Source organism: Malaya genurostris, chromosome 1 (assembly GCF_030247185.1).
Source record: "Malaya genurostris strain Urasoe2022 chromosome 1, Malgen_1.1, whole genome shotgun sequence".
NCBI lineage: Eukaryota > Metazoa > Arthropoda > Insecta > Diptera > Culicidae > Malaya > Malaya genurostris.
Window position 1 is genome coordinate 23,817,719 of NC_080570.1, and position 24,359 is coordinate 23,842,077.

Consider the following 24,359-nt stretch of genomic DNA (forward strand, 5'->3'; position numbering starts at 1 on the left):
TGTTTGTCAAATATTTTGTTCTGCACAACTCTGATTTAACATGTTGCATATTGTTTGACTAGTGCTGACACCAACAATTCTACAAGCAGGAAACGCTTCTCATATGTACTCAAGAACACAATTCTAGTGCCGGTAGCAAATTCTTTTTCGGAAAACTAGCAGACATATTCTGGATATGATTCCTAGGACGTGATATTCATATTCGATAAGCCTATTCGATAAAATCCCATCAGAGATATATTCATTAAAATCTTACTGTACTCAGCGAAACTATACACTTATCAGATTTAAATATCTAATGTTCTAAATAAATACTAGTCTAATGCAAGTGCCATGGGCACAATAATTCCATCTCGTTTGCCATCCTCCTTCAGTTCCCGCCACCGGTCCACTTTCGCTTTGATCACTAATCAATTATAGCCCGCGTTGAAGTACACCGTCTGCTTTTCTTCCTGCTCTTGGGCGTGCTGTTTGGCCAGGTACATGATGGATGCTGCGAGGGCCGCATGGTTCACAAAGCTGGTGAAAAAGGTCGCAAATTTGAGCACCGGTAACATCATCGGCATGACGCTGGCCAGTAGCATCGATGGGAGCAGCACCACCGGAACTCCCAGCTGCATGATATGTTTCATAATTTTTTTGTTACCACGTTTGTTCTTTTTATCGTTTCGATCGCGATCGTTTCGTGCTCTGCCTTCCTCTGGCTCTTCACTGTTTTCAGAAAGCTGCTTTTTGATTGAAAACTCTAGAATGTTACCATCACTTGGCCTAACTTGTAATTGAAATCCAGGCAAAAATTTTATATCCACTTGGCGCTCGTTGAACAGCAGCACAAGACCTTGGTTGATGCGACGATCTACTTCCGTGGAGTTCAGCTCCAATAGGCGATCTTCGAACAGTTTGTTGTCCGGACGCTTGTATGAGGGCAGAAGGATTTGCTGGATATCATGAGTAAGGTTCCCACTGGTTTCGAAATTGTAGTCCCGCGATTCCATATTCTGTAACACGTAATACTTGCTGCATTCCATCAGTGACAGTTTGGTCATACAGTTTAACACTCGCAGAGGAAGTGATCTGTCGTACGAAAGTTCCGCAACGGAGTCTTCAACTGGGTCTTCTAGGACGTTTGGTAAGGTGGTCACTTCTGTCACAATTTCATTGATCGTTGTAGATTCTAGCTGCTTCTTGAAGCTCTGGTGATGATGATCGTGACCTCGATCGCGTGCGTGGTAGTTGTGATGCGAGAACAGATGCCGACTACTCGAACCGCTGATTTTGCTGTGGAAAGTTTTTCGAAGTTCACTCCCGGATGGCGCTATCAACAGCAAAAGGGAAAGCACAACTGGTGCTTTTATCATGATTCCAGGAACTGTTCCTATTCGAGTACCACAACGCAAATACCTAGAACTAGACCTCTCGATAGCCCCCGTTCTTGGTGTTGGGCAGCTATGCAGATTGCACTTGTTTTTTTTTCTTTCTTCTTTCTAGATAGCTGATGGCAATTGCTCTTGCTTTCATCAGCGCTAATTTAAGACTGACTAGTGCATGAGCAGCTACGAGTGGCTGCAGTTTCTGCAATTCCGGTCTCGGCGGCGAGGTGGCTGTCCATCAGGGCCCGTGGTGCGCTTCGATGCGTTTTGGGCTGGTTTGGCAAGTTACTCGGCTGACTCGCTGTTCCACTAAACGAAGGAAAAGTGGGAAAGTAAACCTTTTTGTTTTTCCAGCTTCAGCGTTGTGATTATTGTGAGTGGTGTTCTTTTTTTCGTTTCCATTTTCCCGATGCACTTTGTTCGCATTTTACTGGATAATGACAGTAGACGAAAAAGGAAAGTTGGAATTGATTCGATTGGGTATTGGAAAAGGAATAATTCTGTTTCGAAATGCAAATGGCAACGTAATTCGGGCATTGCTTGAAATACTACAACTGAACTTTAGCATTTTCAAGTGGTGGATTCGTAGTTTAATTACGATTTTGTATTCTCTCTTCATAATTCAAACTTTAATGAGTACTTTTTAGAACAGGGCCAGGTGTAGGAGAAATTTTAACATGTACAATGGAAGTGAGAAACACTCGACCCTAGGAAGAGTTTACCCAGATTCACGAGTTTTCTCAAATGTCGTGTTTATTTGAAAAAACTGAAACTGATTCATTGTGCTTTCCTCAAACAAACACTTTTCACGAAACTGTGTTGGGTTCGCGCTTAGCAACGGGGGTGTGAGCAAACTCGATTTAAAAACCAGGTTTCAATTTTTGTTCAATAACGTTGAAACTAGGTTCAAAACTGCCTTCAAACAAACGGTTTGACAGCAGTTAGGGTTAAAACTGAGTTAGGTTTGGCATAAAGCGAAAATGGCATAAATAATGACTTTTGTCTTGTAATAATAATGCTCCTGGGTTGAACAGAATCAAATTCTACTTGGGCCTGTCTGACATCGCAAAAAGACGTATGACGAAATTGTTTAACATGTTTTTGTAGCAAAATAGCCAATTGAAATATATTGCCATTCATAAGCCGGAAAACCCAGCTTTTAATCACAACTCGTATAGACCAATGGAGATGTTGTTCTACATTCGGAAATTGATACCAGATTTACGATTTGGTTTTCGTAAAAAAAAGAAACGATTGATTGCCTTACATTACTCACAATTGGCAACCAAATTGCTTTTGCCCAAAACCAAGAAACTTGTAAATGTACTTCGATACATGAAAGGGGCTGTTGATTCAGTTTCCATCGGTGTTTTTTTTTCAAACAAGCTCCTCCAACATCTGTCCGAAAAATGCTTGCATTGTGCGAATAAGATGGTTTTGACTTTCAAATAGAAGTCATATTTGATTCCAAATTAGGTATTTGATAAGGTAAACAAAGAATAAATTTTCCCCAAACAGCAAATATTGTGGGGTGCTACTTTACTCCGAGATACTTAACAGCATGAAAGACACCATAGTTCCATCAATATATCTTTTAATGTGTTTGTGTTGGGAAAAATCAAAATTTCGAAAATCGAGGCAGGTCGGACAAAAATCAGAAAACTCATTGAAGAAACGTTCACTGCTGATTTTTTCAAACGCGATTCTCACTGAGACTGATCTCACATAGCAAAAAAATCAGTTGTGAAAAGTTCACTAGCGAACATTCTTCTCGATGATTTTTAAGAAAAAAGTTGGCACATTGAATATATCTGATGATGATTCTCGAACAGAAGATTTCTGGGAAATTAAATCAGCTCGAATGATGTAGAACATTTAGCCCTCCGGGTCTATTTTCACTAGTCAATTTTTCACGTACTTGCATAAAAGCGATCTATATGCGGAAGGCAATTAGTGTTCTTCTATAAAACAAACATCGTTGTCATGATTTTGTTATAACACTATACAAAACTGAACAAAGCACGCTGCGAGCGGAGCAAAGTTTGTGTTTTCTTCTTCTGCACCAGCACGTACCGACGCGTACCAGTTTTGCATCGTCATTTTGAGTGACGATTTAATGTTTTGATAACATACTCATCGCCCTATAATTTCGGAACCGGAAGTAGGATCTGGATAAAATTGCACAGTATATTTAAAGTCAATGAGAGTTTACATTTGTATTATGCTTCGTGAAAATTTGTTTAACCGTTGCTGAGAAAAAGAAGTGAGTGCAGTTTTTGAAGCTTTCCTTCATTATTGTCGGTGCTTTCGGAAGCGGAAACCGGGGACTAGTAGTCCCAAAGTAGATTACATTACGCGATTTTTTTTGGTTAACGGCCAATAAGCCATCTGTCAACTTCCACTTTCGAAAGAAATTACTATTATGACTTACTCTCAGCGAGTGCCGAGTCATTCGAAATTGCTCTTCAAAGTAAATGTTGATGGATGGCTTATTGGCCGTTATAAAAAAAAACCAGTGATATATTTACTAACTAACAAGATCTGCCAAATAGATGAATTTAACAGTAAGTTTTAGAAAAATGTGCACCACGTTTCGCTATCGCTTGCGAAAAAATACTTATGAAATTGAAAATTTTCACTAATCGCGCTGTGGGATCTGGATCCACTTCTCGGGGACTTTTTAAAGAAAATTTTTGAAAAAGTCCTTTCATTTGCAATTTAGTTTGAAAAAATCGGTCCAAAACTTTCCGAGAAAATTTGCGCATTTTTTCATAAATTTGCACATATTTACTTGTAATTCCGGAACCGGAAGTTGGATCCAAATGAAATTAGGGAAAATTGTATGAGGCTATAATACCTTTTATTTGAGTCTACGTTTGTTAAAATCGGTTCAGCCATCTCTAAAAACGTAGTGACACACTTTTTTCTTTTTTAGGTTCATATCATCCTGTAATTCCAGAACCGGAAGTCGGATCGGGATAAAATTTATACGCAGTCTCCGTCATTTGTTGATGGATTTATGGCCAATCGAGTCGGAGACATTTAACTGAAACATTTATAGCAACGTCGTTTCAGTAGTACACCATTTAAAAATCGGTTCGATTTGATCTATGTTTTCACGAGCCAATCTCAGCAGGCCATAATGATGTCATCTTTGTTTATTCCTCTAGCAAGGTCGCCGACTTTGATTGTTGTTTCACACCTCGCATTTTATCCAGTAGCAGTTCTGCTTCATTATCTTTACGTTTCGTCTTAGACTCGTCAGTGTGTAACAATTTTTGTTGAACTGTTATGCCACCTGCAGCTTAATATGAACCGCTAGGCAAACGTAAAGTTATTGATATTTGCAATACACTTATAATTAGAGCAAATTCAGCTGTTAAAAGTTCTATACGAAAGATCTATAATAGAAGGGAAACTGGAACAAACGTGTCCCCAGCAAGCCGTTCTAGTTTTATTTATTCGACCAGTTGTTCTGCCAAATTTAAAACTGGTCTACGATGCCGTTCTATTTTTTGTATATTTGAAACACGAATGAAACATTGCTGGGGCTGCCAGTTTTTCTTGTTATAAAATCCAGATTAAAATTTTGTAACTGACATAAATTATGCATCTAGAACTAAAACACTCCTGAACATGCCCTTAGCACCGAAGTGCCAAGTCCTTCCGAAAGGTTTTTACCCGGTTTTTGCATTCAAAGTTTTTTTTTTTGCTGTGGAATGCAGCATGGATCAGATCGGCCGTAACAATTAAGCGAATTTCTACGGAAACTATCTTTCCTGGTGAGCATGAAAAGGTCTTCTCTTGCACGTTTCGTGCTTGACACCGCTAGAGTTTCCGGGGAACATGTCAATCTACGGGAATAACAACACAACTATGTAACATCGTAGGCTTTGTCCGCTGCGGCAATCGACAAAAAGACATTGAATGCGAAAGCCGGATTAAAACATTGTTTTTTTTAAACAGGTAAATTATTATTTTTAATTCAAACCTTTTTTCCTTTTTTTATAAATATAAAAAATAGGTATAGAATTCGCACAAACTTTAGAAAAATTTCCGAGACCCGGAGAGCCGAATGTCACATACCAATCGATTCAGCGTGTGTGTGTGTGTGTGTGTGTGTGTGTGTGTGTGTGTGTGTGTGTGTGTGTGTGTGTGTGTGTGTGTGTGTGTGTGTGTGTGTGTGTGTGTGTGTGTGTGTGTGTGTGTGTGTGTGTGTGTGTGTGTGTGTGTGTGTGTGTGTGTGTGTGTGTGTGTGTGTGTGTGTGTGTTTGTATGTGTGTTGTCAACTAAGAGGTCGAGATCTCAGAGATAGTTGGACCGATTTTAACCAAACTAGTCGCAAATTAATGGTCTCCTCGTCACCCAAACACTATTGAATCGACGACACGACCAGACACTCCGAATAAAAATCGGAATAAAAAGTGTTCGTGAGCGATTTACCACCAGTTACCATAAATATACCGACCCCTTGAAAATGACAAAAACTAACTCTTCGAGCAACACTGTTTCAGTTGCTATGAACTAGTTACCAAGGAGAACCAGAATAAATAAATAAACAGTTTGATATAGTTATGGAATAATTCCACATTTTTCATCATTTAAAATATTTTACAATTTTTCATTATTTGTATTTTTCATTATTCGGAAGTGCATTCGACGTTCGAATGGAACGCAATCACTAGACGGAGTGTGTGTTATTGTTAATAACGCTGCTAGTTGCTTGGAACAAGACTTCATAAATGCTTTGAAATCACCTCCGAAATCTGGTTACCGGTTACATAGATCTAGCCCAATCGGCACTTCAAAGTTCAGTCCAGCAATGGCAATTACAAACTAGTGACGTTGAACAGGCACGTTCAAAATTTTTGACAACCTTAAACAATGCTGATATGTCCACCAAGTTTATAGAAACACTGTGGTCACCTGGAGTTATCAAAAAGTCTACATTCAATAGGCTTGGTGGACTAGTTTTAAACCAGGAAGCTCGAGCAAAACTTTAAACGAGGAATGTAATTCTGGGAACATTTTGAAAGTGATAAATGCTTATTTAGATGAATATATTCCCTCTGAAGATAACACACGAGAAGTTTTTATTGCCTTAAACAACCGAAATCAAATTTTTGTTAGTCAATAATATTCGTTGCCGGTACGGTACGCCACTACGAATTACATATTCGTTATGAGACAAGTACTCCAGAAGTGTCGAGAATACAACGCGCCATTGACTTCAAAGCGAAATACGACACAATCGCTATGGCAGATTATGCAGCTATGGCAGATTATGCACGAATGCGGATTTCCGTAAAATTTGACGTGATTGGTCGAAGCAACGATGGATACAATAATGTGCTACGTCCAAGTATCTCGAGTCGTTTCAAGTCTCAGAGAGGGCTACGGTAAGGTTTTAGATTCTTTTGTCTCTTGTTCAATATTGCTTCGAAGAGCGGATCAACACGATCTTCCGAAAGTACGTACAGCTCTTTGGCTTCGCTGACGATGTTGATATTGTGACACGTAACTTTGAGAAGATTATGGAAAGAAACATCGAGCTGATACCCAAAGCTAGAGGTATCTGACTGGCTATAAAAAGATACAAATTAAAAAAAAATGACTCAAAACTCTCTGAAAAATAAATTTAATACCTGCCAGCGGCCAACTACACTCAGTGGTTTCGTGTCAAGTGATAATCTCTTGTTTTTGTTTACATTCCATATGTAGTTACCAAGGCTACTGGTTACTGTTTTTCAAAATCAATAACTTACCAACTTGTGTTGCCAGTTCCAACATTTTTTCAAGCAAATCCGTTTTGACATTACCAGTTACTGAGGGGTAGTTAAATTTGCGATACAGTTTTGATAGTCGAGTGGCAGGTCGTGTCGTCGATTAAATGGTTTTGAGATCGGATATTTACTTTTTGAGTTATACGAAGTTTTATGTTAAAATTAAAGTATCTGTCACAATTGACCTTGAAAACAGAATATATTCTCAGACTTAGATTCCGCACGGTAATACCTATCCAACAAGCCATAAAATCCGTCCATTTTTAACGGAGATATCGAAATTTTTGTGTAAGCGACTTTTTCCCCTATTCCAGCAGTAGCAATTTTGAGCGCTGTCTGGCAAAGAAATGCTTGGGAGCAACATAAAACACGATTTTTTATACTGTTACATACATTTGTTTCTAAGTACCCAAAAGACTGTGTACACCATGATATTTTGCCTCGGACCGATTTTAGCACGGTTCGTTTAGCAACATAATCGTTCGAATATGCCATATGTAAACCAGATGATGGCAGAATTTTCGAGTTGAAAGCAATTCCATAATTATATTGATTTAAACTACTTACAGCAATAAATGCTGGAAGAACATAACAGCCATATACCATTCGAATCAGTGCGTCGAGATCAGCAAATGCGTGTGTGACAAATAATTTCACTCAATTTTTTTTCGGAGATGACTCAACCGTTTTCTACAAACTCAGATTCATATGAAAAGTCGTATACTACCAAACAAAGTTCCTGAATTATGTTTGGTTCCGACCTCTGGTTCCGGAGCTACAGGATGATATGTGAAACGAAATTAAAACTGTGTAAGTCATTTTTTCGTAGATGGCTGAACCGATCTAAGATTCAAATGAAATCTTAGAATCATTTAAGATTCAAATGAAAAGTTTTAAGATTCTATAAAACATCTTGTTTTTCAGTCAGATCCAACTCCCGGTTTCGGGGATACAGGGTGATTAGTATAAAAATGTCTATTTGACATAAATTATACAGGTTTATCGGGTTAGTAGATTTCGATAGTCGATAACCAAATAAACTTATTTCATTTTTGGTTGTATTCAGTTTTCGTTTACGAAGGCACCCAAAAATTTAATTCGCACTACGATTCCTCAAAGATGTCTACATTGATTTTCAAACATTTTGAAACAAATGTAATCTATACAGCTACTCAGGTGAATTTGTCTGACTTCGGTTACACCGAATTTCGAATTCCGGTTCCAGTGTGTTCCAGAATCGTTTTCTCAAAAAAAAAGCCAAATCGAATTTCAAATACAAATTTCAAATCAAATTAAAATAAATCCAATTTTATCAAATTTTGACTTCCGATTCTAGAATTGTAGGATGATGAATTTTTAAAATTCAAAGCGATATAGAAGATGACAATCCCGAAAATTTTTAAAGTTGGACTTAAAAATATTGCAATTTATTAGTCATATGGCCATACGAATCGGTTTGGGTTATGCTGGTTCCTGAATACCGACTCTGGAAGTACCTTATATTACCCTAAACTCTGAAGTGGAAATTACTTCGACAGAGTAATGAGTGATTAAAATCTCAAATTGCCACTTAAAACGACGGACATTAGACTGAAACACCGAAGAATATTCATGCAAAAAACACATGCGGATTGATAAAAAAAGGTATCATCTCAATGCTAGGTGGATGAAGCACGTTTTTGTACGGCTTTTGCAAGTTTTTTCCCGTTTGCAAAGTCCGTGTCCAATTTTGCACTCATGTTTTCCATTCAAAACGGATTCTTGCATTCAGCCGTTCATGTTTTCGGATTGCGTTTTTGAGTGATGCTGTGGAAAAAAAAGAAGCGCCATTATTTCTGAAAATTCGATCGGTTAGTGTTTACTGCGATTACAGAACTGTTTACTGTTTTTACAGATCAACAAAAAAAAAACGATTGTAACTTTGTAATCAATTCAGTTTTAGTTGAGCGGTTGAATTAAAAGGTAGTGTGTTTAATTAAGAAGATGTTGACCTCAATGTTTGAGGAAGAGTATGATTGAGATTCAACAGTTAGTTTTGGTAGAGTTCGACTACACAACCAATTTGCGATGGTTGTTTCGATTTCATATCTATCTGTAAGTACTTCGTTGGAAGCAGCAAGTAATAGCTTCACGGTATATTTCCCACTCACATCCCGACCGTACTGCATAAATCGTGACTGTTCTTGTCTGATGCTATGACATGAAAAACCTACCGCCGGCGACTAATATGGTATTGGATATTTGCGACAATCAGGAGTTTGAGTGCAATTTCTCTGCCATACCGGTGCAGATAACCAGATCTGATTAGGGACCTTGTTGAAGCAAGCACAAAGCAAGATCGCTCGTTCGGAATGGCAAATTTGTGTTCATCATCTAACCGGTTCGTCCAGCATCACCGCATGAATGTTGCGCACCGATGCGGAAAGTTATATGGATCACCAGGTGAAATTGTGGTGCGTTCTTGGGTTTTTTTCCGGTAGAGACCTAGTTTCCACTGCTACGCCGGACGGCTCACTAACAGGTTCACTAACGTCAACAGGATCCAGCGTGAGCGTTCACTCTCGAAATTTCACTTATTACCGCGCGGAAATAACGATCGGCTGGCTGTCGATGGATGATGCACCGATGCAAAAAAAAAAAAAATACGTCAGATATCAGAACCGGAAAGGAGGCGGTGAGGGGGAGGTCAAATTGGCATAGTCCGTGACGAGAGCTACAAATGATAGAAAGTAATTACTGGCTGGCGGACACGCGTCGTGCGGCACCCAATTTCGGTCCGTTAACGATTGTTTCGATTGGGACAATAAAAGTTAATTTATGCACCCGGGCTGCTTCGGGTACATGTCGCACTCGTCTGTCTCTCTTGGGCCGGGATCTTGGCGATGTGATGAAACGGACGATCGCATTAGGATACTGCTCGAATACCGCGGAACCGCGAATGGCGGCGTTGGTTGTGGGCGGTTTCAGTTATTGATGTTTTCGGACGATGACGTAAGGACACAGAAAGCAGATGTTATCAAAGGATTTTTATTGGTTTTATATCGTAAGTTCGACAATTGTTTCTTTGTTATTTGATTTTCTTGTATAGATCGACAAGGGTTTGATTTTTGGCATGTTGAAACCATTTGGAAAGTTTTGATTTAATTATTGAATGAGAAATTTTGGATATCACAAAAAATGCGTCGCATTGTGGGAGGCTAAACCTACATAGTTCCTGACTCCAACTTAATTATATGGAATGTTACTATTAATTATAATCGACATTAGAATACTAGCTGTACTATTTAAAAAAATATTACTGATGGATGATCTTACGTGTCTCGTTCTCGGTTGCTATTGGCTCAACGTTAGTTGGTTAGGATGATAAATGGCTCTTAACAGTTCGGCTGAAAAGTTCGTATCGTTTAATAGAAACACACATTTTTTGCCAAAATTCGTTTTTATTATTCAACATAATTGCCATCAGAGGCGATACAGCGATTATAGCGATCTTCCAACTTTTCGATATCATTTTTGTAGTACGATTTGTCCTTTGCCTCAAAATAGGCCTCAGTTTCAGCGATTACCTCTTCATTGCTTCTAAATTTTTTACCAGCGAGCATTCTCTTGAGGTCTGAGAACAGGAAAAAGTCACTGGGGGCCAAATCTGGAGAATACGGTGGATGAGGGAGCAATTCGAAGCCCAATTCGTTCAATTTCAGCATGGTTTTCATCGACTTGTGACACGGTGCATTTTTTTGATGAAACAAAACTTTTTTCTTCTTCAAATGAGGCCGTTTATTTTTAAATTTCGTTTTTTAAACGCTCTAATAACGCTATATAATAGTCACTGTTGATGGTTTTTCCCTTTTCAAGGTAGTCGATGAAAATTATACCATGCGAATCCCAAAATACAGACGCCATAACCTTACCGGCCGATTGTTGAGTCTTTCCACGCTTTGGGTTCGGTTCATCGCGTGCAGTCCACTCAGCTGACTGTCGATTAGACTCCGGAGTGAAGTGATGGAGCCATGTTTCGTCCATTGTTATATATCGACGAAAAAAATCGGTTTTATTTCGATATAACAGCTCCAAACACTGCTCAGAATCATCAATTCGTTGTTGTTTTTGATCGATTGTGAGCTCACGCGGCACCCATTTTGCACAAAGCTTTCTCATATCCAAATATTCGTGAATAATATGTCCAACACGTTCCTTTGATATCTTTAGGGTGTCAGCTATCTCGATCAATTTCACTTTACGGTCATTGAAAATCATTTTGTGGATTTTTTTTTCACGTTTTCATCGGTAACAGCCTCTTTTGGACGTCCACTGCGTTCATCGTCTTCGGTGCTCATATGACCAGTACGAAATTTTGCAAACCACTTACGAATTGTTGCTTCGCCCGGTGCAGAGTCTGGATAACACTCATCAAGCCATTTTTTGGTATCGGCGGCACTTTTTTTCATCAAAAAGTAGTGTTCCATCAACACACGAAATTCCTTTTTTCCATTTTTTTCACAATAACAAAAGTAGCTTCACTCAAAATGCAATATCTCACAAACTAATAGTCAGACAGCTGTCAAAATTATACACGTATCTTTTGAAGGTTGATACTAACTGAAAATGGTATGGATTTAATTCTAGTGGCGCCCTCTCATAGAAACGATACGAACTTTTCAGCCGATCTGTTACGCGGCGGGCAGATTTCCCCCCAGACGGTTGGCTATGTCTGCCAGCCATTTTAGCGGAATTCTGCCAAAATTCCGACAAAAGTCTGGTAACAATGCAACAACCGTTTCCGGCAGAGAATTTCGCCTTGCGGATATTAACGGCTTTTCTGTCGGTTTCTTGCCATAAAAGATTGGCAGAACCGTTTTGAATCGGTTCTACATTTTAAACGTTTTGGTTTTATTTTTTCAATAAAAGATACATATGAAAGGCAATAAGTTATTGCCCTTCATATATACTAATAATGGAAAATGTTATTGCCAATAACATTACTTTCTCACTACCAAACATACCCATATTTCAATCTCATTTACCTCGTCTCAAGATTCGTTTTTTGTACGTACATGCGAATATCAAATGAAATCTAATAAAAAAAAAGAAAGAGGAGGGAAATAAACAAGACACGTACGGCGAGATAATGACGCAATTTCGCCTGGACAATTTTGACAGCAGCCGGAATGCAGCCAGCCATCTGACGGTTGCCAGAATTCCTTACAAGCGGGTAAGATCTTCTATACACGCTCTTTAAACATAACTCATGGTTTGAGTTGCGTTTACTCAACTTCATAAACTGGAACAATATGTCAAAATTTGAGTATGGATTTGAGTAACATTTACTAAGGCCATGAGTTCTCTCACATTTATTCATACATTGGAGTAAGCGTTGAGTTTACATTTGAGTGAAAAAAAATACTTCTAGCAGTTCAGTGCGTTTTCCTTTTCGGAATATTCTTATCGAATTTAAGAATGCAAGAATACGTCGTTTTTCATTACCGTTTCTAGATCTGGCTTTTGAAATCATGAATCATCAATCATAGTTGTGTTCAATAGTAGTTTTGTGGTTTCAATTATGCTAAGTGAGAGATGATCCTACATAAGGATCTCAAAATCGTTCAATTTTGACTCCCATGCGGTCAAATTGAACGGTTTTCAATCACTTTCTTGCCCTTCCTATTTAAAAGAGAGAAGAATGATTTTAATTAGGGAATCCTTTTATATAAGCATTAACGAAAAAGAATTGATTCATTTTGAGTGCAAAAAACTCAAATTTTGAGTTTTCATTGTGAAAAAATATTTATTCCTTATTTTGAGTAAAATATACTCAAATTTTGACAGCTTCGTCCCTTACTAAAAAATGAGTAGATAGGTGGTAGCCATTTTAATGAATTTGAGTGGTGTGTCACTCAATTTTGAGTTATGTTCAATGAGAGTGTATAGAACTTCTAGCTGCTGAATTGGCTCTTACTGATTGTTCGTCATACAGGAAGAACTTGTTTCTATGAGTATATCGTAGAAATAATGACCAACTGCAGTACATCGGAATGTTATTTACCAGATCATTTTAGGTCAAAAGTAATGAAAAAAGGTTTCATCGTCGTTAAAAGGTGAGAGTCGTAAGTGCTCGCGAGTTCCTATCTCGAAGCCTCTCCGTGAATCTATGATGACATCTGGTCAGTGGAACGGCGTCGACTGGGGCTATCGTTTTCTGCATTAGTAGCCTAATAAGAGGGTGCGAATGGATTTGTATTTAATCACTCATTCGAAACGAAAAAAATACTGAAAACCATTAAAATTGGTCAAGTATTTCGGGTTGATGTCCTATTGCTGAAGTGTATTTAAGCCCCTTTATAAGGTATTCGATTGCCTTAATAATATGCAGGGTTGTAGTCCTTGTTTTGATGGAAACCGTCTGTAACATTCTTTGTATTATTACTAGAATAGTATTTTTCATCTCATCCCAAAATAATTGGACGTTTAAAGCAGAATGCGTTTTAAGTGTTTGGGTAATAATAATTTATCTATTCTCATTGTTAGTGTTTTATTTAGGTTTGTTTATATATCATTGTTTCATAGGCGAAGATGGATTTAATGAAAAGTTTCAGTCATTTAATATCTAGACATTTTACTGTTTCGCTCCTATCCAGTTAACTGAAAAAATTAGATTCAAATGGAAGGTCTTGTGGTCATACAAAATTCCTAAATATTAATTGGAATCGACTTCCGGTTCCGGAATTATGGGGTAAAATGTGCAAAAAATTGTGAAAATAAGTGCACCAACTTTTTTCGGAGAAGGCTGAACCGATTTTCACAAACTTAGATTCAAATGAAAGGTCTTGTGGTTTCATAAAAAATTCCTCAATATTGTTTGGATCCGATTCCCGGTTCCGGAGTTATGGGATAAAATGTGTAAACGATGAAAATATGTGTTTTAACTTTTCGCATAGATGGCGCTACCGATTCGCATAAACATAGGTTCAAATGAAAGGTCCTGCGGTCCCATATGGAATACCTGAATTTCACCCGGATCCGACTTTCGGATCCGGAAATATAGGGTAAAATGTGTTAAAAAATTTATACCATCACTGAAAAGGGCGAAAAACCGTAAAAAAGTTTCTCAATCGACCTCAAATTTTCTCCAATTGATAGTTTGTATCAGTAGACGGTCAAACAAACCGATTTCAGTTATTCTTCTAAAAATCGAAAAAAAAATTATTTTGAAGAATACCACAGTACTTTATATGATAGTATGACTGATATGAGAAAGGCATCAGATTTTTTTTCAAAAATGATTTGTCGGGCTTTTTCCACGGTTTTCGGTGTAATTATTATATTTCAACGGTCCGTTCAGCATTTTCAGTCAACCAGTGCGAACACGTTTGAACTTAGCAAACTACCGACAAATAGTGTTTCGAAGCACTTTTCAAACCATTGCTGCGTTGGCTCCGTTCTTTTTTACTCAAAAAGCGATAATAAATCAACATATGAAATTGTTTCAAATGCATTGTTTTGAGAATATCAAGACTAGCGTCCCTTTTGAAGGTTGGTATTTATGAAAAAAATAATGCGGCAATATAATTGGCGACGCCATCTGTGTGTCAGTCTCGGGACTTTTTGATCCACGTGTTATCTATGAAACAGTAAATGTTCACCATGAGCCTTTCAATCATGATCAATACCTCGACGATATCTTTTGAACAAGCCAAAGATTTGAGAAATTAGTTTAGCCATCATCGAGAAAATTGGATGAATAGAGAAAAGTCTAACAATGTCTTAACACACATGATCATCACCGAAATTCCTTAATGCAAGGTTCTGATATCTCGGAAAAGTGCATTTTATTGACGAAATTTGGTATAATATGTTGCTGAACCTGTCCGTAAACAACAAATATACCGAAATCAATACATATACTTTAACTTTTCGTTTGAGTGTTTGAACAGAATGATTTCACAAGGATAAACAAAACTATTAGTTAAACTAAACAAAACTATCACACTGAAGATGAATATAAATTGTATTCGAAATGTGCATATGTGATGTGACGTTTATTATACAAGATTTATAGTGTCGTGAGATACATAGTGAATTTGTATAGTGACGTGATATACTTATAACAGAATTAAATGGTAATATTTAAAAAAATTTATCCTAGTACATATACATTTCGCCGAGACGGTTACCGAGCACTCGGCTGTGCAAATCTCGGCAATTATTTCGCCGAGATTAAGCAATAAAATTTAAGTGTGTACGGTAGAATAATGAATTTCTAATTCGACGGAAACATTTCATTTGTCCACGAAATCCTATATCATTTTAAATTGTTTATCTACACGGAACCGCAAAAGAACCTAATTTTAAGAATCCAAGAAACCAAATCCAATTCCGACTCTAGGTAGTTTCCGTAAAGCACATGTAAAAATACCTTATGATGAGTTATATCTACTCAATGGTAAGTTATACTTACTCTACAGTTGAGTCGTATTGACTAAATTTTAGGTTAATATGGTTTACTTAATTTTAGCTTATTGAACGAAACTCTCGCTGTTGGGTGGTTTTGCTTTTTGTATTTTGACAACAATGGAAGGAACGAATTAAAGAAGAGATTCAAAAGGACTCAAAATTAAGTAAAAAGAAGTCAAATAATATATAGTTTTTATTTTCCGTGTACTCAACATCTGCGTCCTTGGGATGGATCACCGATCAGCAACGTTTCAACATTTTCTGATCTGATCTTTGTAAGAAACAAGAAAAAAAATCCCTTCAACAATAGTAATGATAGTGTTTGCAGTTGTAAGCCCTCCCCCATGTTGTCAGATTTTTTTTTCTCTGTACTCGCTCGGAAGTGCAAACAACCGAAGCAACCGTATACTGCACATTCCATAGAAACAGAAAGTAAACACGTACGCCTGGCACACTGAGTCGTGCAACGTTTCCAGTCCAAAAAAGTTTCCAAGCTTCACCAGGTGTCTGCCCAGATCCAACATTGCTCACAATGCTGGTCACTAGTTTTATGCATGAACTTTTGGGTGAAGTGAAATTGCCATCCCATATTCGATTTCCACCGAGCTGCATGGTTTCGATCCCCACATATCGTGCGTCACCCGGTGCCAACGAATTGGTAGTAAAATTTGGGCCCGCCAAGACAATCGAGTGACAATGCGTTGGAAGTCGTGGGGTTTCGGTGGTATTCAAAATCGAAAATTCTCCCAAATTGTAACGACGGTATTGTTGAGGGGTTTGGGGAGACGTGCAAACAATTACTGTTTAAAAGACCTCCGATGATAATTACCGGGTCGCAGTCGAAGTTTGGGTGTCGTGTCAATTCGGTCCAATCGGTCGTTACGTTCGTTTGAGCAGTTGAATATTTCCAGAACGGTTGAAAACAATGTTCTCCAAATACGAGAGAGTGATCCTTGCTGGCATTGTGGTGTGCTATCTGGTTCAATTAGTTCGATGCGATCAGCTGAACCAAGACCAAGATGTAGCAGGTCAGTGCAGAGTCTGTGAAGCGGAAAACTAATTGGTTGCAAACTTGGTTGTCGAGTGATTTGTGGTTGCAGGTTTTTGTTTTTGCATGAAGAGCCAAATGGACCGATCATGAATGATGAAGAAAATAGACCATGTGGAAAAGTTTGTTCATTGTTTTAAGCTGATGTGGTTAGAAATTTATTATGTTTTTTAGAAAGTTGAGGACATAATTGAGTACATCGATCGCGAACCAGCGTCCGTTATTTCTGTTTACTTTTGAATTCATTGATGCAACTATCTACTTTCTGTTCTCATGACATCCGATCCAATGGGATCTTTCGAACTCGAAGTATCTGCTACGAATTCATAAGAAAAGTTTTCAAAATTGATTGCTAAATTGTGATGTTTCACAAGGCTTAGAAATCTGTTTTTCATGGAAACAATATTTGATAATCTGTGCTACAAAACTGATTTCAACTCGTATTTCATGGCAAGTTTTGTGAAAGAGGGTTCATTTAAATCAGAGTGTATAGGAAAAAGGTTGACCGCTGTTCCATTAGATTTTATATCGTGACGTCACAAATGAACAAAAATTCATCCTTGACAGTTCAGCGGTACTGTTTACAAACGAGCTTAAACAAAAATCGCAGAACACATTTCAAACATCATTACACTTTGCAACTAGTGACTTTCATTTAATAAATCTCAAAAACAAACCGTATCCAATCGTGAACAAATGTTTTAAAACTCTATTTATACGATATGGACCGTAAATGCTCTCATCCAATTTCTCAACAGACAAACAAAAAAATCTCTGTTTACAAACAGTACTGCTGAACTGTCAAAATGTGTTCATCCGATTGAGGTTAGCAGTGACGGTAAAAAACCTAATTAGAAGAATCATGTTTTGAATGTGTCGTTCAAAATCTAATATAAAACTTACGGAATCGCCAACATTTCTCGATGAACATTAGAATAGGTCCCAAGTACAAATGACAGCAAACAATTTCACTTCCAATTATTGCGGCATATTTTAGAAATTTTCAAATAAATTCTTCACTGCACGTCGAAAGTTGATGGTTTTAGTCATTATCGTTTGTACGATGTTAGATGGAAGGATTCCCAATAGGACTGTAATAATCGAAAGATAAACTAAGCAAAGAGAAACTGTCATTGGCTCTAGGGTTCTGTTCTAATGTTTGTCTTCATTGCGGTTGATTTTTTTAATTTTTGCCAATATTACGAATGAGGTATCGTCGCTCTCCTAATACACTCAGACATAAACTATGTTTTCACTTTTCGTTAGTTTTTTTTTAATTAATTATGAATAATCAGTACCAAATTCAGACTTTTCGGCGTTGATATGGCAACTTTTAGGTTATGTATCGGCTGTTTTTACCTAGTGTATTCTAGACTATTTAATCTTGAATCTCTTTAATTAGCTTGAAACTGTAGTTGATTCGAGGACTGCTTTCGAAAGTACTTCATTCAATTGTGTTTGTTATAAAATCGGTACATGTTTTGGTTGCTTTACGGGAAAATTGTTTGAGCCAAATGAATCACAAGAGTTTATTCTCATAATATTTGGTTTAGCTGTCAATGTTTATGCCAAGTCATCCCCGTAGAAGAATTGACAGTTCTAAAAACCGGGCAACCGATTGATGAAATCGGGTTCCTAAAAACTAACCTATTAATTTTACTGCTATATTGTGTATCGGTACAGCTAAGCAAATTCAAAACAAATTAATTTTGATCTCCAAACCAGTGAACCCATAAACCAGTGAATTTAGCTTAGCCAACTTGATAGATTAGAACAAATTAAGTCTGGAAGACTTCGTTGGCTGTCGCATCGTCAACGCTCTTATCTAAACTCCCATAAAAATCGGTGCCATCATCGGTAAATTTGACGTAAACATTACAAATGGGCTAAGGCAAATTCTCCTTGTTAAATATCTCTCTAAATCGATTATAAAAATGTTCGTTAATTATCTAGTACTGAGCTCTAAATGAAAATCTCCTGTACCATTCTACACAAATGGATAGAAAGTAAACGTGAAAATTTATGAATAATTCATGGTAATAACCAGAAGAGAAGGTAAACAAAGAGAATCTGTCAAATGTTTACGTCAGGTAATTCGGTTGCACAGTGCAGACGAATTTCTACTAAAACTAAGGTGGAATAATCGGAATCAATATTATTTACACTTCAATGCGATATGTAAATTATTTAAAATTTTACGAAATATCACTACCATGTAATCTTCCAGTCTCAATCCCATTGATTCCTAAGTATGCATCATTTACTTAAAAAGTATATAGAAAAAAGTATTCCGTTGTTGTTGAGCTTCGATAGTGCAAACAAGAAAATTCATTCAATTCTGCTAAAGCACGCGGTAAAAATCAAGACAACAATCTATGTATGATATAACATGGTTTAATTAATTAATGACAGTTCAACTGACGTCGATCGGAATCTTCGCTGCGCTGGACTGTCCAGCAGAACAATTGAAGCCAAACACGAGAAAAAGTCCCAAGTGCCAACGACAGTTTCTCTTTGTTTACTTTCTCTTTCGATTGTTACGGTCCTATAGTCAATCCCTCTTTCTAACTCTTCACATAGAACAACGACTGAACCCATCGAATTTCGATCTGTAGTTAAGATATTATTGGAAAATACAGAGAATGGCCGTAATAATTGAAAGATTGTACCGACCCTTAGTTTCCGTTTCCGAAAAGATCGGAAGTAGTTCTTGGAATTTCTATTTTTTTTGCATTTTCATCAATTTCTTGTATAAACATTAATGAGAAAGGTATCATTAATCCACTGGGTGGATTAAAACAGAACCTATCTTTCGAATAGGTTTACTGATAAAATATTTTGATTTTGCATTTCGCCAATTTCTTGATTAATAGAGTAGAACATAAAGCGGACAGAGCTAACTCTAGCCCAATAATGACTGATTTCTGGAATTAAGAGTTTAATATAATTATCTGAAAATTTTCAGAGGTTTGCAGCAAATCTAACAATTTTTAATGTTCAAAAACATTGTGCCCTCTTTCCGCTGGGTTGTACATCGTTTTGTGTATTTTGTAAAACTATCAGCTGAACATTTTTGATAGCATATCACTCAATAAGTCGTGTGACTGAAACACAGATAGCGTTATCATTGTCAAATCAGTATGACTTTTATGACGCGCCGACTTTCAAACGTGTGAAATTTTCTGATATCTCGATTAATCAGAAAAACAAAGAGACAGCCATTCAAGTGTCATTCTCAAAACAATGGTTTCTATGCAATTTCATGTGTTAATTGCTCGTTACTTATAGGTTTCAAAAGTGTTATGAGGACTCTCCTTGATCGAAAAAAAATTGTTATTGGCTAGCTAAATTTAAATATTGTCGTACAAACACTGATCTTGGTGAATGTTCTGATCGTCCAATTGAGGTCGTTACTTCAGAAAACATCAAAATAGTCCACAAATTGGTTATATCTATTCGAAAATTTCAATAGTGTGAGATAGTTGGGGTCATGAAGTTTTCAGAAGGCAGTGTGTTTTCAAATATTCATGAACATTTGACCATGAGAAAGCACTTTTCAAAGTGAAAAGCAAAGTCTTGGTATTACATTCCTTTCGTGGAATTTGGCCTTTCTGTTTCAACAAACTTCGCAGCCGATTCGTAGTGTACAGAATTATTGCATGGCTAGTACTATGGATCCTACTGACACTAAGAATCCTTCCAGGTCGGGGCTCGAACATACGACAACTGGCTTGTAAGACCAGCGTTGAACCGCTAACCCGGGACAAGTTTCAAAATGAAAGCCACGTTTATTCACAGTCGATCAAAAACAGCAACTTGTCGATGATTCGGGATAGTGTTTGGTTATGTTTACAAGTAATAAATCAGATTTGTTAGGTCAATATGTGACAATGGATGATACATGGATCCATCACTTCACTCCAGAATCAAAATGTTGATCATTTGAGTGGACAGCAGCCGGTGAATCGCGTCAGCTGATAAAATTATGACTTCAATATTTTGGGATGCAAATGGTATAATCTTTGTCGACTATCTTGAGAAAGGAAAAACAATCAATAACGAATACTACCAAGCGTTGTTGGATCGTTTGAATGTAAAAATCAAGGAAAACAGGACCTCATATGCCGAAGAAAAAAACCACTGTTTGGTCAACACAATACACCGATTTACTAGTCGATGGCAACGATGGTTAGATTGAACGAATTACATTTCGAATTGCTTCCTCATCCACCGTATAGTCCGGATCTGGCCTCCCAGTGACTACTGACTATTCGCTGATCTCATCGGAATGCTCTCCGGTACGAAATTGAGCTCAATGAGTAATTGCTGAATGTAAAATCTATTTTGAGGAAAAAGACAAATTCTTTCTTAAGTATCGTGAAGTTAGAGAAGTGTTGCTCTTGAAGGAAAATTACATTGATTTTAGTAAAAAAAAATCACATTCGCGTGTCATATTTTCAATCTGTTATCCCCGTTAGATACTTATCAAATTTAAAACTTTTAGACTTTTAGACTAAAAACAAATCTTTGAAAGTCAATTGGAGATGTGGTGTGTGTTGTTTTTCTGTTGGATGTGTTTCTCCATAGAGATAGGACTACAAGTAAATGTCGTGGCAGCCAAGTAAAGCGAAGCATGTTTGGTTCTTCTAGTCAATTGGCCTGTCTCTTCAGGTGTTTTTATATGCAGGGTAGTTTAATTGGTATAAAAATTCTCTGCGGTAACATTTTCGTGGTTTAAATTACATGGTTGCATTCGCATGTCATTTTTTCAATCTGTTTTCCCCGTTAGATAGTGATCAAATAAAAAAAAGTGTTTTTCTTAGTTCATCACGCGTCTTATTGAGCGATGTGTTAACGGTCAAAATTGAATTGAAAATATAGCAAATTGTCATTTTTACTCTTCAAGAATAACCAGGTTTTTTTCTTCAAATTCAAACTGATCTTTTGTGTTGCTCTAGAAGAGGAGTGAAGTGGAAGACGCATCGTGAAATTGAAAAGATGAAAAAAGATTTGTTCAAGAGTTGAAAGCAAGAAATCTCGGCATAATAAATATTATTACTTAATATTTAAAATTTACCTGACTAAGTCAGAACGAAAATCTCAAACTCTGTTTCAATCGATCGATCTGTTAATGGTCTTTCTTGCACAAAAATTCTATAAATAAAATGAACGAATGGAAGAAATATGAAAGTATTTGAGTTTATGAAAATTAGTTCAGTAATTTTTAGTTATGTGATTGGTCAATTTTGATGGCAACTTCCGTAGTTCCCAAAACAAAACCTAATCAAACTAATCAGTTGTCATTCTGAAGCGAAAGCATGTTTTAAAATTTGAGTAATTTAAGCATATAATAATAATACAGATAATTGAGAAGCCATGATATATTATTTTAATTGACGGAACCTAACTATCACGAAACATAATTTTGCGAACATTCTTTCCACACTGTTCTTGTATTTCTTACAGAAGGAAGAACCTTTGGTCATCACTTCCTGAAACGAATCAGCTTCGCCATCATTCCCACGGCTTTCGTAGTAGGCGTCATTACCACGCTTCTATCGGCACTGACAGTAGTTTCCATGAACAGTTTGGGCGTTGGGGTAAGTTTATCATTCGACTTGTTAACGTGTCCATCAATAATTAACCCCTATATGTTCCGTAGGTTGTTCTTCTAGTACTTGCAGTTTCGCAAATATTAGCACGAACACTTCCAGGCGCCAGCCAGCCTCAGCCGGTCGCATATAGCGCTCCCGTACCCGGACCGGTTCCGATTGTCTACCACAGGGACTGGTGAAAACCGTATCCATCGGGCGTTAACTAATCATAAGTTAATTTATTCTTCATTTATCATATTTTAATTTATTACCTCCATCAACATAACCGATCACGACTGAGCTGTGAGCTGTGTGCTCCGGAAAAATAAAATAAAATAAATCATTGTTCGTTCGAGAGTATGACTTTCTCTGGTTCAGGGTTCACCGAAACAAAGAAATAAATTTTGCTTTCAATTAATTTTAGAGTTGAATTTTATTTACCTACCTGAATTAAAATGCATACCGCGCATACACTGTTGCAAATCCCGTCCCGTGTTTTTGGTTCTTCAGCTGGTCGTGAATCCGTAACCGATCACGACAACGATTCGTGGCTACAGTATGTCATGCTACATTGTCCCGAGCCAGGGAAGAGTATCCGTTCCGGACGGACAGAATCCATACCCGTGTCGCCAGTGGCAGTAGGTCGAATGCTTATTGATGTGATTTAGTCGTCAAACCTGGCGTACGATCACTTTCTACGTATATGTCGATAACGTACTAATTGCACTGTTAATCGAAACGATCGATCTGTATCTAAGCTGGATTGAGAAGCAGTTTTCTTCTGCAGTTTTCTTTGCAATGAATGACGGTAGAGAAAAGTGCCCAAGGAATGTCGTACAGCAAGTTCCGACATTGGTCCAAATAGGGACTTCAAGCAGTGAGGGAACCTGATGTCGAATCTGGAACAAACGTGTCATTTGCTGGGCTGATCTGACAGGTGGTCTTTCGAAATAAATGCAAAAATAATTGGTATAAAGGCTATAAAATTGAGTTTCACTGAATTAATCGCATTTAGCGGGTGCTCAAAATTGCATGCAATCAGTCAAGGTCAATGAGCCTATGCCAAAAAAATGCACGTTCCTCAACTCAAAGGGTGGTGCATTTCACTTTCTATGAGTGCTGCACTTGATGAGAGGCAAATGGGACAGATTACACGAACTACGTCACCGGTGATGCTAGGCCACGGAATGCCATTTCTTGCGCTGGATATAAGATGAGAAATTAGCATTAAAATTATACCAATTTCAGACGTGCGAACCTGCGCCACTGCTATCAGTTGTTGTGGTTTTGTTTACATTATGCTTCGTCGAGAAAGAAAAAAACTTGGGATACGAAGGAAGTTGCTGCTATTTTCCGAGATCTTTATTCGGATCGGTTGGAAAAGGCCTTTTCAATGTGACTACTGTATAAAATATATACGCAGTTATAGTAACCAAATTTATTTAGTTTTATATATTTATCCTATTCATTAGAAGCGCGTTTTCGCTTGATGCCGAACCTAATCCAGTTTCCACTCTAACTGCTGTCAAACCATTCGTTTGAAGCCAGTTTCGAACCAAGATTTGACGGTGTTGAACAGAAAATCTAGTCAGTTTCAAACGCGGTTTTATATCAGGTTTGCTCAAGACCTCGTTGCTAAGCGTGAAACCAACACAGTTTAGTTAAACTACCCTGGGTCAGTTTCAGTTTTCTCAAACGGAAATGACGTTACAGAATGGAAGTTTCGTTTCGAAGTTTGCCTTTGTTATAACAAGAGTTTATTATTTTTGTGTATTTTGTGATGTTGTTTCTTGGAGTTGAATTCATTGTAGATCGAATAATTTTTGACAAAAACAATGAAAATTTCGCGGTTCTTCCAACATCTGTCTGCGCTTTTCATCATAAGCATTGTCTTTACCACTTCCGTCTCTGAGAATAAAGAAAATTTGTTCACTACAAACTTATTTCTGTTAATTCTTCGTAACATGAACAAAAAAAAGAATTATTGTTATGGTAATGGTAGACTCTAGTTACAACGACGCGACGGTTATGCTTCGAAAATTTAGCACTAAAAATGAATAATTGGACGCTGGTAAATAAAATATTAAAAATTAGTACATGAGATTCCCGAAAT

At 37.3% G+C, this 24,359-nt stretch overlaps 2 protein-coding genes across 2 annotated transcripts; one reads left to right on the forward strand and one right to left on the reverse strand.

The window, feature by feature from the left end:
• Positions 1 to 261: 261 nt before the first annotated feature.
• Positions 262 to 1,473, reverse strand: LOC131432147 (uncharacterized). Its single transcript, XM_058598292.1, has one exon. It carries the CDS (start codon positions 1,356 to 1,358, stop codon positions 411 to 413), a length of 948 nt encoding a protein of 315 aa, XP_058454275.1. The 5' UTR covers positions 1,359 to 1,473; the 3' UTR covers positions 262 to 410.
• A 15,008-nt stretch (positions 1,474 to 16,481) lies between these two features.
• Positions 16,482 to 22,537, forward strand: LOC131432230 (protein apnoia-like). Its single transcript, XM_058598406.1, has 3 exons — positions 16,482 to 16,632; positions 22,119 to 22,252; positions 22,315 to 22,537. The coding sequence occupies exons 1-3, from the start codon at positions 16,530 to 16,532 to the stop codon at positions 22,444 to 22,446; spliced, it is 369 nt and encodes a 122-aa protein (XP_058454389.1). The 5' UTR covers positions 16,482 to 16,529; the 3' UTR covers positions 22,447 to 22,537.
• Positions 22,538 to 24,359: the final 1,822 nt, after the last annotated feature.